Below are 15,769 nucleotides of genomic sequence, written 5' to 3'. Positions count from 1 at the left end.
AAAGCTACTAGTACTTGATATGGAAATTTTTATATGAAAAAACTTGATAACTAAATAGTTAACCAACAAAACTCAATTTCCTTACTTGTTCCTATATGGTTTCATTAAAATTCATTAATACAATTTAACATTTTTCGTGCTTATCCCTTTTCATCCGTAGTCCTTTCTGTCTGTTTATCATATTGCCCCAACTTCAAAGGCCAACATAAAAGGAAAGCATGCCTTCAATTGTTGACAAATCTACTCGAACATGTCATAATAAATTGACAAATCCCAAGTTTCCTTGAGAAGTACCAAAATTTGTTCAGCTATGTATACAATATCAATCTCCATCATCAAAGTTATTGAAAGTCTATCCCACCAAAGAGAAAGGTTATTGCATTTCTACTTCAAGTACAACATTTGACTTTAGCACAATTGAAATTTGACATATTGCAAAATGATCTTCCTATAGTTTGCTTTGCTAAGGTGGATTTTACGTATGCTTTACTGTACAATGTGGGGGAAGGGTAGTATGCCTGTGAGAGTACGTTGGCCAAAGGCCATGCAAAGTGGTATTCGTGACAGTTGTGGTTTAGTTCCCCAGTGATGATATAATCCACATTTTAAAACTACCTGAGCTTCATCATCCAACATCTCAACTACGGGAGCATACTGCAAAGTGAACCAATAAGGTCTGTGAACAAACGTATTACACGTGGCAAAGCAACTCAGATAAACGCATATACTGACCTCATCGTTTTCCTCAAAATATATTCCATCAACAGCACTTCCCTGCTGAAACTCCCACCCTAGATTTCTCTCAAGCAGCTCCTTAAATTTCCTTGTCTGCAAGGAGAGGAAGGTTACAAACAAATACATTGTAGCAAGCAGCAAATGGTGCAAGTCTGCAGCCAATTTTATGAGCGCATAAACAGTGCTCATAGAATTGGCATTATACTCTGAAGTCTAAACTCAGGTGCAGAATAACTTCACGTGTGTGCATGCGTGTGTTTAAGGTGCAAGATTAGAATTAATACTCACTTCCTAGATGTGTTAAGGAATTAAGGTTCAAGATTATAATTAATAATCACTTCCTATTTCCTATATATAACGACAAAAGATTGTTTACAGAGTCAATTATACATATCCATCAACAAGTTTTTAGCCTAAAAATTCATAAATAACTTGGAGGAGCAATATATCCAGGTAGCATTTTTAAAAAAAAATCACAAATCTATCCCTGCCGAATATTGCTTTGCTGCATAATGCATTTCAAGCACATTATACCCAGGTTGAGGTCACTTTATTCTAATACTTTTGATATTCACTTTCACAATTTTTTTCCTATTTTTTCAAATCAATGCCATATTTTGTCTCTCTGGCAGATTGAAGTTAGGGAGGCAGATATCAATAATAATATCACATTATGTCAAGACAGGTTCCATGCTCATACCCAGTTTAAAAGATCTCCATCAACAACCGACCCATCAAGCAATGATGAAAAGAAGTCCTGCAATTCCAAAACAATCAAAAGGAATAAGTTGCACTTGAGCTCAGGAAAGCATATCAAATTTCTAAAATGAAAGAAATATTCAATCAGTATTAGCTAAAAGCCTGAAACAGACAATACTTTACTTTGAGCAACTAGTCCACAAAAATCAAAGGCATCAAAATACAACCCGTCTTATAAGGAGGATAATTGAATCATTGAACAAGAAAGGGGAATTTTCTTCTAGCCACATTTTCCTTGACCAAGCCTCCCTTGAAAAGATTTTAGGAAGTTAGAGTTCCCACAAAAACATCTTTATATTTTATCAATTCTGACATCCTGTGGTAGACTTACAAAAGTAACAAAACATGTCCGCTTGTTATTGGCATGCATTAATTGTGTTATTCTGTAAATTGGGATACAGAATCCAGTAGGAAAGGCAAGTATGCTTGAGGCTGGGGGATTTGATGTTCAGTTAGGAAAGGAAACTGCATTCTGAAAGGCCTGCATTATTCTTATGAAAATTGACAGCCTTTTCTGATTTTCCCCCTGGAATGAGTTGCTTGTTTAACAGTTTTTGTCCTATGGACACTAACTACTTAGAAAACACAAAAAAGATTAATAAGGATGATAAAGAAAGTGGAGGACAGTGTCAAGTAGAGGGAAACAATGTGCAGTCTAATATGCTAACCATTATCAATGAAGAACAACCACATATATGGAGAAATGAGCTGCTGACCTCCACTTTCAAGATCAACTCATGCATTTCTTTTTGGTGCTAAAAGGACAAGTTTTAGAATTTCAAGATCTTAAAAATCCATAATTGACCAGAATATGCGCCAATCTAGCTTCTTAAAATTAAGAAAGGTAGGTCACATATTAAATTTGTGCACATGAATATTGAGTTAACATCAGTGAAAATACCTTGCAAAGATGGTGCAAAAAGCTATCAGCAGAAAGCCAAGAATCATCCAATAATGCAGATCCTGTTTCATCCATGTGATCTTTCTGTAGTCCGTATTTTAGTTGATTATATATGACTTTTATGAACTACAAGAATCCAAAAAGTTTGATGAGGAAAGAAAGCAGTAAACAGGAGGTAGGGTACAAGAATTTAGACTGCCATTAAAGTATAAAAAAAAAAAGTCAATCAAATTAATCTACAATATGTATTAAGGATATGTACAATATCTTAAATAATAACTTATATATTACAAATTGTTAAGGAAGAAAAAATAGAAAATATAAAATTATCCCAAGTAGCTACCACATTAAACTTTTGGAAAAGAATAAAATTCCGATTATTTGCTGCCTCTTTTGAATTACTTTGTAGATTTTTTAGTTCTAATCAGTGCTTTCTATATATTAAATATCAACACCAGAGCTTTCTGCTGAACAATTCTCCATTATTTCTAGGACTGCACATAGTCTGTTAAACAGAACATATTTTATTTTCCCTGTCTTCCATGTCCCAAACCACAAAAGTGTGAAGGTGAAAGTTCTGATTTTCCATCATTGAAATGAGTTTAACAAATAATATAAGATTCAAGATCATTACTCATTTTCTTAATCAAGAATCAGTTGCTAGCAGTTCCAAGACTAAATTCAGAAGTCAGAAGAACTACTACAATCAGGGATGAAATTAACAGCATTCCAAGTATTAATGTCAATGTTTTGTACCTAAAGAAAAAAAAATACATTAATAATGTTTACCTTTGTGAATAGATGAGTTCGTGTGCGGAAAGGCTGCAAAAGAGTATACAAAGTCATGCAAATTTATTAAAATCATATATATTTATGAAATGATACAACTTCAAGCTTATTTGAACCTAAGCAATCCCACACTAGATATCTTACCATAATCAATAAGTGTCTGGTATCCATATGCAACATAACCTAGGCCCTACCACCATAAAATGTCCTAAGAAAGAAGTAAAAATTGTTCATAGAAAAAATATTGTAGAAATTTCCATAAGAAGAATCGAAAATGATTACTCTTATCATATTTATATCTATTTTCTGGGTTGAAGCACAAATCTCAAAAGATGGGGAACCCTCCAGCAAATGATGCAAAGGCAAAATGGTAAAGCCCACGGAATCAAAGAACTTAACAAACTGGCCCACCAAGTTGAAAGACCAAACAAGCATCTAACAAAACACAAATGAAAGCACAAGTACTTATTGAACATAGAGCAACAATTGACAGTAAGCACATCTCATAGAATCACTTGAATTAAAGCTTAAGCTGTCAATCAACTAATCAAGAGCTCAAGAATGAGCTTATTAATTTAAATATATATATATATATATATATATATATATATATATATATATATATATATATATATATATATTAGTGGTTCATATATATCACTTGTACTAAGTCAATTGAATATCTAATTAATGAACATCATAGTGTGATTAATTATATATAGATATCTCATATAGGTTTGAAAGTTTGGTGAATAAGCAACATTTTAAAATATTCAATATCAGCAAATCAATATATTTATTTTATGTGGTGGAAAAGCAGACCGATAGAGATGTAATATAAAACCATTCATCTGCCTTCACCCACCAGCTTAAGCTGCTTGGGATGGATCATGACATGGTATCGAAGTCACTATGACCAAGTGGTCTAGTGATCAAACTTTGTCACCCCAATTCTTCTAATAAAAAGTTGAATTTCAGCACTATGTGGGTTGCAAATGTTATCCACCCTTCAAGTCTAAAGGGCTCTGGTGTGAGGGGCATGTTAGAGATGCAATATAAAACCATTCACATGTCTTCACCTAACTGCTTTAAGCTTTTGGGATAGTTGGTTTATGAGTCATGCCAAAGACAAGTACACAAAAAAAACCAGAAACTCTAAAGTCAATGTAGAGAGTCTATGCATGCATTTTTCACTATTCAGTCTGGATAAAAGGTAATGCTTACTGCTTCGGTGCAGCCAAACAAAAGGCTAACTAATGACTTCCATTGGAGAAATGCTTCTAGTGATTGCCCCATCTGAACCATCGCAAAATGTCACATTGGATTGAACAAAATCAACAAAATGTATAAAAAAATTATGTTTTGTCAACAATACCAAAAAGGCAATAAATGCAAACTGCAGTTCTCCAAGAAGCAAGTCTTCAGAATCTCCATAATCTTTTGCCAGTAGAGTTTCTAACAATTGTGTCTGAGAAGGCAAACAAAAATAAAATTCACAAATGAGCAAACAATAACAGGTACTATTTTAAGGTAAGAGTATTGATTACAGTAACCTTTTCTGTTTTCTCACAATTACTTTTCAGGGACCAACCTTGTCAAGATTCAAAGAAGTAAGTTCCTGCCCACTAATCCCCTTGCATTTCACAACACGTGGAATTGAGGTATAATAACATCCTTTCCTTGGGGACTTGCCAACAGATGTTGCAGAATTACCAACCTTCAGCTGCTTGTCTATTGCTTCCTCCATTGGCATTTTAGTAGTGTTCCTAACTATCTCATTTTCACATTCAACAGTAATTTCACCTCCAATGGGCTCTGCTTATAAATTAACAATTTAATACAATATCGAAAGATCAATGAACTATTTAATACAAAGAACACCTCAGTCAAGCAAATAGCATACCAAGTCGTTCAATGACGCTCTTTGTGATAAAATTAGATAATCGTTTCCAGTCTTCATAATGGCTGAGATTGTAAGGCCCAAGTTGTCTGTCAAATTCCAAATTTTTAACAGCTTGACTATATCTTTCTTCCTAGAGGAAAAGCAGAGAAAACAAAATATGCCACATTAAAAATAAAAAGCATGGAATTAAAGGAAATGAAATAAAAAAAATTGTTTCCTTGGCCATAATCAATATATGAACCAGAACACAAATTAGCACTGATTTGACGGAATATATTAGGGGATACCCCACATTTTCTATAAATCCACCAAAATTATTGTTTCCTAAATACTTTCTCATGATGACCTCATTTGACCAACATGATGTAAACTATATCAATCATGACATTTTGCTGCATAATAGGCATGTTACGAGTATTTATATATTTATTAAAAATTTAAATGAATGCATACCTCTTCCTCGGATAATTTGATTAACCTTTCATCTTGTTGATCCCATTTACGAACTATTACCTGCATGGCCATGAGACTAAACCACATAATCACTGTGTCACATTTTTTCTTATATGTTTTTGGTATACAAATTAACCACAAACAAGGTCAAACAGATGAGCATTGATTAACAGATCAAGTGGTTTTCCTAGATTCTCTGTGAAATTCTGCTAATCGTTTTTTAGAGGAGTGTCTTCGTAAGATTTACAGAGAAATTGGCATGGTGTGTTGTGTGTTTCTTGTTCTTAAATTTTTTTTCCACTTTTCTTCTCGGTCTTAATTTTTTTAGTTATTAAGGATTTTATCCTCTAGGTTCTCACATTTCTAACTTTCCCTTCATTTTTAATATATTCTTTTTTTCATCAGGAGAAAAATGTTCTAATCAATCCATTTTAGATGTCATTTTAGTTATAATTAAGATGGTTAAAGTGCATTTACACCACAAAATTATTGAAAGACAGGACTGTGGTACAAGTAAGAAAAAAAATTGCACACCTAAAAGGCAATAACTACTGTAATAATTTTAACTTCACCATCATTTGCCAAGGAAAGTCACATCACTTAACAGGAAAGGTTTTAGTCACTTAGCCTTCTTTCTGAGTTACCATCTTCATAAAATTGGTCATTGATTGATATTCAAAACTAATTATTTTCTTAAATCTTGCCATTAGGCCAGTACTGAAACAAAATTGCATGAATCAATTCATTTGAGAATTTATCAAAAAAACAAAGCAAAATATCAATATTATCAAAGATTTCAACAAAAATTATTTAAAAGCAAAGCATAAAGGTTACTTACACCCCATCTCAACCGTGATTCCATAGTCAAATAATAAGTGAGAAATGAACATAAATTATAACATTAAGATATAGTGTCTGCTATGATCTCTAAACTAGAAAAAGATTCAGTCAAAGCTCAGTGAACCAAAATTAATGTAAATTTAATTGAATCATTTGAGACACTGAATTTTTTATTCCCATACCTCTGAAGGGCCAGCATCAATAAAAAATCCAATAATTGGTGAGAACTCCTTCCCATCCCTGCATGAATCAAAAAAGAAAAAAAGAGAGAGAGAAGAAGAAGAATCAATGCACCAAGAAATTTGAAAAATTATGCTACAGGAAAGAAACATTACTGATTCTAGCAACTGAAAGAAACAGTGAAGTCCTATCTCCTATGCTTAACATTTCTGTGGTCAGCATACATAATAATAGAGAGACCATATGCAAGAGATATATTATTTCCAATATTATGAATCCAACTTTATTTCCCACAAAATACACAGTGCCACAGTATACAAGATTGAAAAGACACTAATACACGTGGGAAAGAGCAACAACACTATAGCAAAAGCATTGCTTTATCATACACAGGAACACCAACCACTCCTATATTTGCCTTTTAATTTAATAGAATAGGCCACCACATATATCAATAGGGGAAGATAGGATTTTGCAGGAATAAGAAGAACTAAACAAAAGAGAAAAAAGCCTGGAAAGTTAGGAAACATGAACAAACCTGCTTGATGAACTATAATACACAAAATGAATGCCTGGAGGAATCATCTTAATACCCTTAAAAGTAGGCCCCACAGAGAACATCTACAAAACCAAACACAGAAGAAAAATAATGTCACATTGCCAGTGTGAAACAAAGTTGAAATCATGGTTTCATATCCCACGAACTTGAAGTTTTATTTTCAGATACCATAAAAAAAACAAGGCAACAACTTCATAATCCACGATAGTACGAAAAAGGTTACAGAGGAACAAAGTTTACCTGAGTACCAACGGCGACGAGGGTGTACTGAGGAACATCGAGGAAGAGAAGAGTGACACCGTGCTTGACAAGCTCTAAAGCTTTTCCGGGATCCATAGATTAGAGGAAAATGAACAATTTCGAGATAGTGCTATGCTGCAAACTGCTTCGCAACTTAGAACAATTGGGAAATGAGAACACTCTTCCAGAGCTGCGGACGGATTATAAAATAAATAAATAAAATTACTTAATTATTAATTTGGAACCAAAATCAACTATTTAAAAATTAAAAATCAAATTAAACCATTTAAAATAATCTAAAATTAAACATTTTTTTAATTTCAGTAAATTTTTAGCCTTTTTATTTCATTTAATAAAATTATATTTAAAATGTGCTTCATTTATTATAAAGTTTATGCTTAATCTCAAGTTACAATATACTATGTGTGCTCACAATCAAAGAAGATTTATCACTTTGCTTTTGATAAAGACAATTTCGTATCAATGCCCAATCCTAAATAGTGAACAGTCAATATTGATGGCTTAAATAGTACAATTGGATTTTTTTTCCTAAGTTTTTCATTAAATTTTTGTAAGTTTTTATATCCTGGAGGCTAAATAGTAGATAGTAAAGGCTTACAATTTTTTCACATACATCGAGTTCAATTTTCACACTTTATTATTTTGAAAATATATACAGTTATCGTATTAATTAATTAAACATTGTTTTGAAATATTATTGAATAATTTTATTATAAAAATTAACAACTTTATGGTTGATACATAATTTGTAATTGAATTGTAGTCTAATTAAAATTTTAATTTATCTGTTTCAAATTAGTTTTATACCTGACTTATAGGTATATAAGAATAATCTTTTAATATTAAATTAGTAAGATTCATTAATAAGTGATTGGTATAACTGATGTTGAATTCGATTTTCTTAAAAAATATCTTATATGATGATGATAAGAGATGTGTTTAATTTTCTTATTTGGTTTGTTAGAGATTTTAAATATTATAAATAAATGAGGTATTATAGGACAAGAAAAAAGTATTTAAACATTATTTAAAAGATAATAATTTTTTTTTTGTATTTGAAAAATGTTTTATGAAAACCCATTATACTATAAGACACCTAGAGAGAGGAAAAAAAAGAAAGAAAGAATAGAATATAAGAAAAAAATGTAATGATACTAAAAGAATATATGTTAGTTTTAAATTTGGAATAACATGGTTACTTAATAATACATAAAACTAAAGTACTTTAACATTATTTAAAAAAAATACATAGGTATAATTTTAGAGTTCATGATTAGGTTATTATAGAAGAATTTAGCATGGTTCAAGTATTTTTTTTTTATATAAGCAAATACATTTTTAAGAAGTGGTTAGATCAATGTTCCAAACTAATATTCTCACATGGTCACTTTATTTTAAACCTTAAAAAAATAATAGATAAGAAGCAAGTTATAGGTAATATATAAAAAAAAAGTAAAAATGTGATATTGATTTAATTTTATCAATTTGTTGTCATATCTTTAAGACAACATAATTCCATGAGAATAAATAAAACATTAAAATTAATGTTAGAAAATTATGAATCATGGAGAACCTTATCAACAATCACAATATGAAGCTTTCCTAGAAGATCCATAACAGTCCATCCCTAATATACCTCATTCATATTTAGATGCTCCATTATCACATGTTCAAAGAAAATGATAGGAAACAAGTCATAGTTAGTATAAAAAAAAGTAGGAATATGAAATTGATTTAATTTTATCAATTTGTAGTCATACCTTTGGGGAGTATAAACGGAACCATGGACTCTTATCCATGGATAGATAGAAAGAAGGAGAAATAGAATGAAGAGAATAGGAGTTATTAGTAGTACCTTATGTTTAAGGAATGATTGAATGAGATGGAAAAGATTAAGAGTTAGCATTAGTAAGTTATATCTAAGGAGTTATAGATTTAATATGATAGGTTATAATTAATGTGGAGGTTTAGGAAAGAACAAATGTCTTGGATGTAAGTAGATTTATACATATTAAAATAAATACTTCACACTAATGTCATGATGATATAATAATTAGAAGGATCCAATTTTTTTTATTCTTTTTTTCTTAATACTAATTTGTTAAAAAATTATTACCATAAAAGTCAATAATTTTATTATACATAATGTGTTGTGATTGGATGACATATAAAACTTTTTACATTGCCATCTTATCATCATTTTTCTCTTTGTTAAAATGCATGTGTTTTTTTTTATAATTTTTTTTGAATTATTTTCATAATAAATATTAATAAAAATGTAAAATAAAGAGGCATTTTTAAAAAATATATTTAAATTTTCTTCAATAAAATATATTTAAATTTATAAAATAAGGTATAAACTTTTTTATAACGTAGTGACTTATTCTAATATTTCCCTCCTTAATCCCAAATTTAGTTTTTTCTACATAATAAGCATTGGCTGGTAGAGGTGGCAAATGAGTCTTTCAAATAATTAAGTGGGGTGGTATTGACATTTTGATATACACTTTTGGCTATTAGTTTAAATTTTTTTGATCTAATGTAACAAAACCTTTGGATTATCTATCTATTTATGGTACATAAGCACACCCTTACACTTACCACCTTTTATCTCCTTACCTTTTAATAACATTGCGTGGACTGTGTTGTGTTGTGACTCTTGTGATATTTTCTTCTACCATAGAGAGGCTAGTCACGGGATCAACAAAATCATATAATGTCGAATACCAAAATAAACTAGTACGTTTTTCATTTTTTTAAAAACAAATTAACGTAGCATTTCATAGCAGTAAAATGTTGTTAGAGTGGCTATGGTGCTGTGTAGTCTTTGGAAGGGTAGGAACTAAGGGTTCAGAAAAAAAATTAAATGGAGTTAGGGACATAAAAGTAAATCACATCATGCTACATCTCCAATGAAAATTTTTAAAGTAAATTTCTTAAGTTATTTTTTAACATTTATAATGTTATATCATTGTAAAAAATTTATATACAATTTTACTCTTATAATAAAAAACTTAAAAAAGCTCATATCTTTATATTTTTTATTCACTTAATTATGATGTTATGTATTAGATAAATATATTTTTATTATTAAGAAATAATTTCTTACATAAAATACAAATCTTATTTTTAAGAAAATTTTCCAACTACATAAATTTATTTTAATGGAGAAAAAAAAAAGTAAGACACCTAACAAATCTTTAAAAAAAATCCATATTAAAGATATTCTTATTATTCATCCATGATAATAATGATAATATGACAGCAAATATTAGACTTCTATTTCCAATTGACTCTCAAATCTCAATCAAGAGCCAGGAGCTAGGCGAATGCTATCAATTTCTTAACACAACAATTAATTAATTAATTAATCATTGTCTAAAATGATAAAGCATCATTTCAAAACTCAAAACTTACACCTTTATCGTGTTGGAACGTCATTGATTGCTGGAGAAACAGGCGACCTAACTTTATAAACAACAATAATAATACAACAAAATTCAAAAGAAGCATGATCATAGACTCATAGTAGCATTAATTACTATCAAAATCAAAATTTAAAATTCTTAAAAAGCAATAATGTAATGGCGCGAGGGGAGAGAAAAAGGGAGGGGTGATTAGTACTAATTTGAATAAAAGCAATTGAGGTAGTAAAATAAATCCTCATGAAAAAAAAAAGGTGGAATTAATTTGGTTCACATGCAAATGCAAATGCAAATGCAATGTATGTGTATTTATTATTTTTGCCGGCCCTGGTCCGGTTCACCTTATACGGCGTCGTTTTGGGGTGTGCGACTATTGTCCCTTCTCTTCGTTTCGTCGGTTACTAAAATACACCAATTGCCTCTCTCTTTCCCTTTCTTCTTCTTCTCCGTCTTCTTCACACTGAGTTGACTGAGTCTTCGTAACTCGCTCTCTACTGTCTCAGCTACTCATCGCATTCTCTGCATTTATCCTCCGATCACATTTTCTCTCTCTTCGTTCGGTAATCTCCTCTCTCTACTCTCCACTGTAATTGTGGTGATCCGTTAGCGCAATTGAGATTACTGTATCGTTTTGTTTCTCCGTTTTCGAATCGAATGCTGCGGTGTTAGGGTTTAGGATTGAAATGCGAGTGTCTGTGAATGGAGATTCGAGGGGTGTAGTGCGGGGGATAACGAGATCTTGCTGATTTGTTTTGTTTTGCTTTATTTTTTGGGGGATTTGATTGCGTGGATTCAATTTCGCATTGAATCTGTTGGTTTATGGATTTTATCTGCGCCGTGTTCTTATTTTGGTTCTGCTTTGATCTCCTTAGTTTGCAGTGTTTATCTTACTTGACGCTCGTGAATCATCTGTAATGCTTCGACTTGTGCTTTCTCGTTTCGTGTCTAGAGAATTGTGTGTGGTGATTTGTAGAGTATTTGGATGTCATGTTTGAAGTGGAAGTTCAGTCCTAGGATTGGAATTGGCTTTGGAAATTCGATGTATTATTATTATTTTTTGAATGAGTGTGATTGAGAACAAGAAAGAAGAGAAACAGTGTTGAAATTCCAAAGTTAGGGGAGGGATGGAAAATTAGTAGTGAATCAGAAAGAATGAGAATGGATCATTTTTGTTCTATGGACTATTAGAGTGTATGTTTGTTTAGGGAGGGAGGGGGGGGGGGGGGGATGTTATGGCACTACATCATATTTTCATGACTGTGTCTTTGTTGTTAAGTTCAGATCTTGACTTAAGAGTTTGTTTTCAGAAATTAGATGGTGTTTTGAACAGCTCTTATTTTTGAGTTTGATTGGATGTTTTGATCTCAGACTATAGCTGACAGGGATGTCGGAGAAAGCTCTTAGGGATCTCAATACAATTCTTGGAACTGAAAGGAAGAATGAGGACTCCAGTAAGGCATGTTTATCCAAGCCTTCTGTTGACAATGCTGTTGAAAATATTGAAGAATGGCAAAAGAAAAATAATAGTTCCTCCTTGGTTTCTCCAGCTGTTAATGGAAATCTGGCTGTGACTGCTAATTCTGGTGCGGAGGTTGTAAATGCAGAAGTAGAATATATTGAATCTGAGAACTTGAATGATGTAGACGATATTGATACTTGTCTCAAGGTATTTTTTTTATCCACATTTTGGGTTGAGGAACTTAGAGGGTTTGAAAGTTGATAACCATTGAAAATGGTCTAGCTTAAATGTGGTTGTTTTATTTTTCTTTTTATTTATTTACCTTTGGTTATTAGCCTTATATAAAAATGCAACACTTGTATTATGTGAAAATAGTTATTTGTTTTTGCTACAGACCCTATTAGCTGGACTTGACTCAAAGGACTGGGTCCTGGTTTGTGACACACTGAATAACGTACGTCGATTGTCTATATTTCATAAGGAAGCAATGCTTGATATGCTGTAAGTATCAAACTCTATCTTTTTTTTTGGTTTTCAGATTGAAATATGGTTTTTAAAATCAAAACATCATTGATTAATATGTTATGGATTTTATTTGGATTTATTAAATTATTCATGTTATCTGGTAAATAGGGGGGATGTGATCACATCTATTGCAAAGTCACTGAAAAGTCCTAGAAGTGCTGTTTGCAAAACTGCCATTATGACATCTGCAGACATTTTCAGTGCATATAATGATCTTATAATAGATTCATTGGACCCTCTGGTAAGCCAGCTTCATTATGTGTACTAATAAATTTCCTCACTTAATCAATATGGAATCTCAAACTACACTTGATAGTTTTCTCTGTGAAACATTTATTTGGTCAATGCAGCTAGTACAACTTCTTCTCAAGTCTTCACAAGACAAACGCTTTGTATGTGAGGCAGCTGAAAAAGCCTTGATATCAATGACTATTTGGATTTCCCCTATTTCTTTATTGCCAAAATTGCAACCATACCTTAAGAACAAGAATCCTCGTATCCGTGCAAAGGCATCAATGTGCTTTTCTCGGAGTGTTCCTCAGCTGGTATGAGTACATTTTCAGAAAGCGATTTTTTATTAAGCAAAATGAAACGAAACACAAAACTTAATGAAACAGATTAATGATGCAGGAAAAGAACTTTCCTCACCAATGACTTTGAAATTCCAAAATGTCTGCCTTGATTATGGAAATCTGATTGAGTTTTGAATTGGTTTTGTTTCACTCCCAAATTTATTCAACAAAGCTTTCTATGTCTATGATTAGAGAAATGGTTTATCTTGAACCTTCCTATAAATCATATTTTTTGTTGATATATGGACAAACATAGTGTCATCAAATAGAAGGATAATGTTTCTTAGTTGCAATGAACATGTATCTATTTAATTCTACTGTGCAATGCTCTGTGACTGCTTGTAAAACAATCAATGTGTGTGTGTGTGTGTATATAATATATATCTGTGTATCTCTCTTTCTCTGTAATGTTTTGTTCAAAATTATTTCAGGCTTTTTTATTCGATAGTTATATATAAAGAGCTCAATTCTATAATATTGTTATTTTCTTTTTGGTTTAATTCTTGTTATTGATAGATCCATGCTTGGAAAAACTCTATTGAAGGGTGGGGGTTTGTCTCAAATGATTTAAATTACTGCTACGTTTTTAAGTTTACAACCTGCATTATCTAATTGGAACTTGGAAGGGATTTTGTTGATCTAGAAAGGGTCATGAATATGGCCAGTCTATTTTTGCAACTGGATGAGGAGCATTAAAATTTACTGATTTGTATCCATGAACTTTTAAACAGGGTGCAGAAGGCATAAAGACATATGGGATTGACAAATTGATCCAAGTAGCTGCATCTCAGTTGAGTGACCAGCTCCCAGAGTCCAGGGAAGCGGCCCGAACTCTACTTCTCGAGCTTCAAAATGTGTATGAGAAATCTCATGATCTCATCAAGCCAGCTACTCCTACTGTCAATAATGAGCATACTGTGAATGAGGAGAATCCAGAGGTGAGTTCTTGGGAAAGCTTCTGTCAGTCAAAACTTTCTCCTCTTAGTGCTCAAGCTGTACTTCGTGTAACCACCAGTATCGCTCGGGAGGGTCTTGTTTCATGACACGCACATTAAACCTCACTTTGCGGCTTTCATCATTTCCTTGTTTGCTTATCATTTTCTTCTGTAAATACAGTGCGACAATTGAGATGATTGAGTTGAGTTGTCGTCGAAGCACGTATTGAGCCCAAGATTTATAATGTGTATTCTATTATTTTCCCCCTAGCTGTTGTTACCTATATTACTTTTGATTAATACTACTACTACTACTAGATAATGGACCGGGAAAAATTATGAGTATAATCTTTGGTCTTGTAACTGTTTTTGGATGATTATGGTTACACTAAGTCCATTTTTTTTAATGAAAAGTAGTAAATTCCAAATTACTAATTTAATTATTCTTTGTTAACATTTTTAAAAATTTTAAAATTTAAATAAAGCATCTGTAACATTAAATAATTAAATTCAACAAATTTGAAATTACTAATTTCTCCCCAACTATTCCTATTTCCTAGTTTCAAAAAATCATTTATAACATTTTTTAAAAGTTTAATATCTTTAGAAAAAGAGTTTCATGATTATCAAATATTTACTATGAATAAATTTAAATTTAATTATTTTTCCTCAATTATTTCCAATCTCAGGAAAGGATTTATGACATTTTTAAAAATTTATAAAATATGTTTGGGTGCTTGGAAAATTTATAAAATATTAATTTCATCCTCATTTTTTTATTAATATGGTTCTTGTAAAACTAAAATATATTTTTGTTGGTTTTCATTTTATCTTGTCAAAACCCACTTAGAAGACATGAGAATCTATTGTTATTATATCTTTCCCCTAATCTCATCATAAAAATGCAAGAAAATCGATTAGAAAGTAACAAAACTTGCAATTTTAAGGAATGTTTAATTATTATGGAAAATTTTAACCATCACAAGTTGTTTAATTTATTTATAATCAAATTAGATTGTAAGTTTGTTAATTCCTCTATGTTACTATCTAACTCCTGAGAATTAACAAAAATATGTTTAAATTTTATAAAGATCAAATTAATACGAAAGTTTTTATGAGGATGAAATTAATATTTATACTTACTTTTTTTCAATAACCCTATAATGCCCATTCGTTACCTTTCACCTAAACATTAGAAACTCAATTTAAATATTTTATTTCCTTTTCAAATATAAACACAATGCATGAAACGATCTATGAAGGGGGAAAATATCACATTAAAGGGGATACCGTTTTTACATGGCACCAAACATAAATAGCAATATTGATCCATCAAAAAAATTAAACATTGTCCAATAGGGATTATGGAAGAAAGCCACGCGAAAGAAAAATAATTGAATGCATTTTACAAAAGAAAAACAATTGAAGGCTTTATTTAAATTTTAAAAAATTAAAAATGTTATAAAGATTTTT

The 15,769-nt window shown here is 31.2% G+C and overlaps 2 protein-coding genes across 5 annotated transcripts; one reads left to right on the top strand and one right to left on the bottom strand.

Moving 5' to 3' along the window:
* Positions 1-208: 208 nt before the first annotated feature.
* Positions 209-7,556, bottom strand: LOC114398357 (protein AAR2 homolog). Of its 3 annotated transcripts, none has more exons than XM_028360545.1 (13): positions 7,360-7,554; positions 7,099-7,181; positions 6,563-6,620; positions 5,541-5,600; positions 5,088-5,217; positions 4,776-4,999; positions 4,560-4,652; positions 4,409-4,480; positions 3,185-3,217; positions 2,396-2,521; positions 1,436-1,492; positions 733-828; positions 209-654 (listed from the first exon to the last, which is right to left on the bottom strand). In XM_028360545.1, exons 1-13 carry the CDS (start codon positions 7,453-7,455, stop codon positions 487-489), a joined length of 1,296 nt encoding a protein of 431 aa, XP_028216346.1. In that variant the 5' UTR covers positions 7,456-7,554; the 3' UTR covers positions 209-486. The 3 variants fall into 3 exon arrangements, 2 of the variants coding, with proteins under 2 accessions (XP_028216346.1, XP_028216355.1); XM_028360554.1 differs by having other exon boundaries at positions 5,541-5,616; positions 7,360-7,418; XR_003663590.1 differs by lacking the exons at positions 209-654; positions 733-828; positions 1,436-1,492 and adding an exon at positions 3,329-3,619 and having other exon boundaries at positions 2,477-2,521; positions 7,360-7,556.
* A 3,593-nt stretch (positions 7,557-11,149) lies between these two features.
* On the top strand, positions 11,150-14,724 carry LOC114398340. Of its 2 annotated transcripts, none has more exons than XM_028360531.1 (6): positions 11,150-11,365; positions 12,174-12,471; positions 12,659-12,765; positions 12,898-13,030; positions 13,140-13,334; positions 14,093-14,724. In XM_028360531.1, the coding sequence occupies exons 2-6, from the start codon at positions 12,190-12,192 to the stop codon at positions 14,402-14,404; spliced, it is 1,029 nt and encodes a 342-aa protein (XP_028216332.1). In that variant the 5' UTR covers positions 11,150-11,365; positions 12,174-12,189; the 3' UTR covers positions 14,405-14,724. The 2 variants fall into 2 exon arrangements, with proteins under 2 accessions (XP_028216332.1, XP_028216339.1); XM_028360538.1 differs by having other exon boundaries at positions 11,166-11,365; positions 12,188-12,471.
* Positions 14,725-15,769: the final 1,045 nt, after the last annotated feature.

This window comes from Glycine soja, chromosome 2 (assembly GCF_004193775.1).
Source record: "Glycine soja cultivar W05 chromosome 2, ASM419377v2, whole genome shotgun sequence".
Classification (NCBI taxonomy): Eukaryota; Viridiplantae; Streptophyta; class Magnoliopsida; order Fabales; family Fabaceae; genus Glycine; species Glycine soja.
Note: the sequence above shows the minus strand (reverse complement) of the source record. Positions and strands in the feature narration are given on the sequence as shown.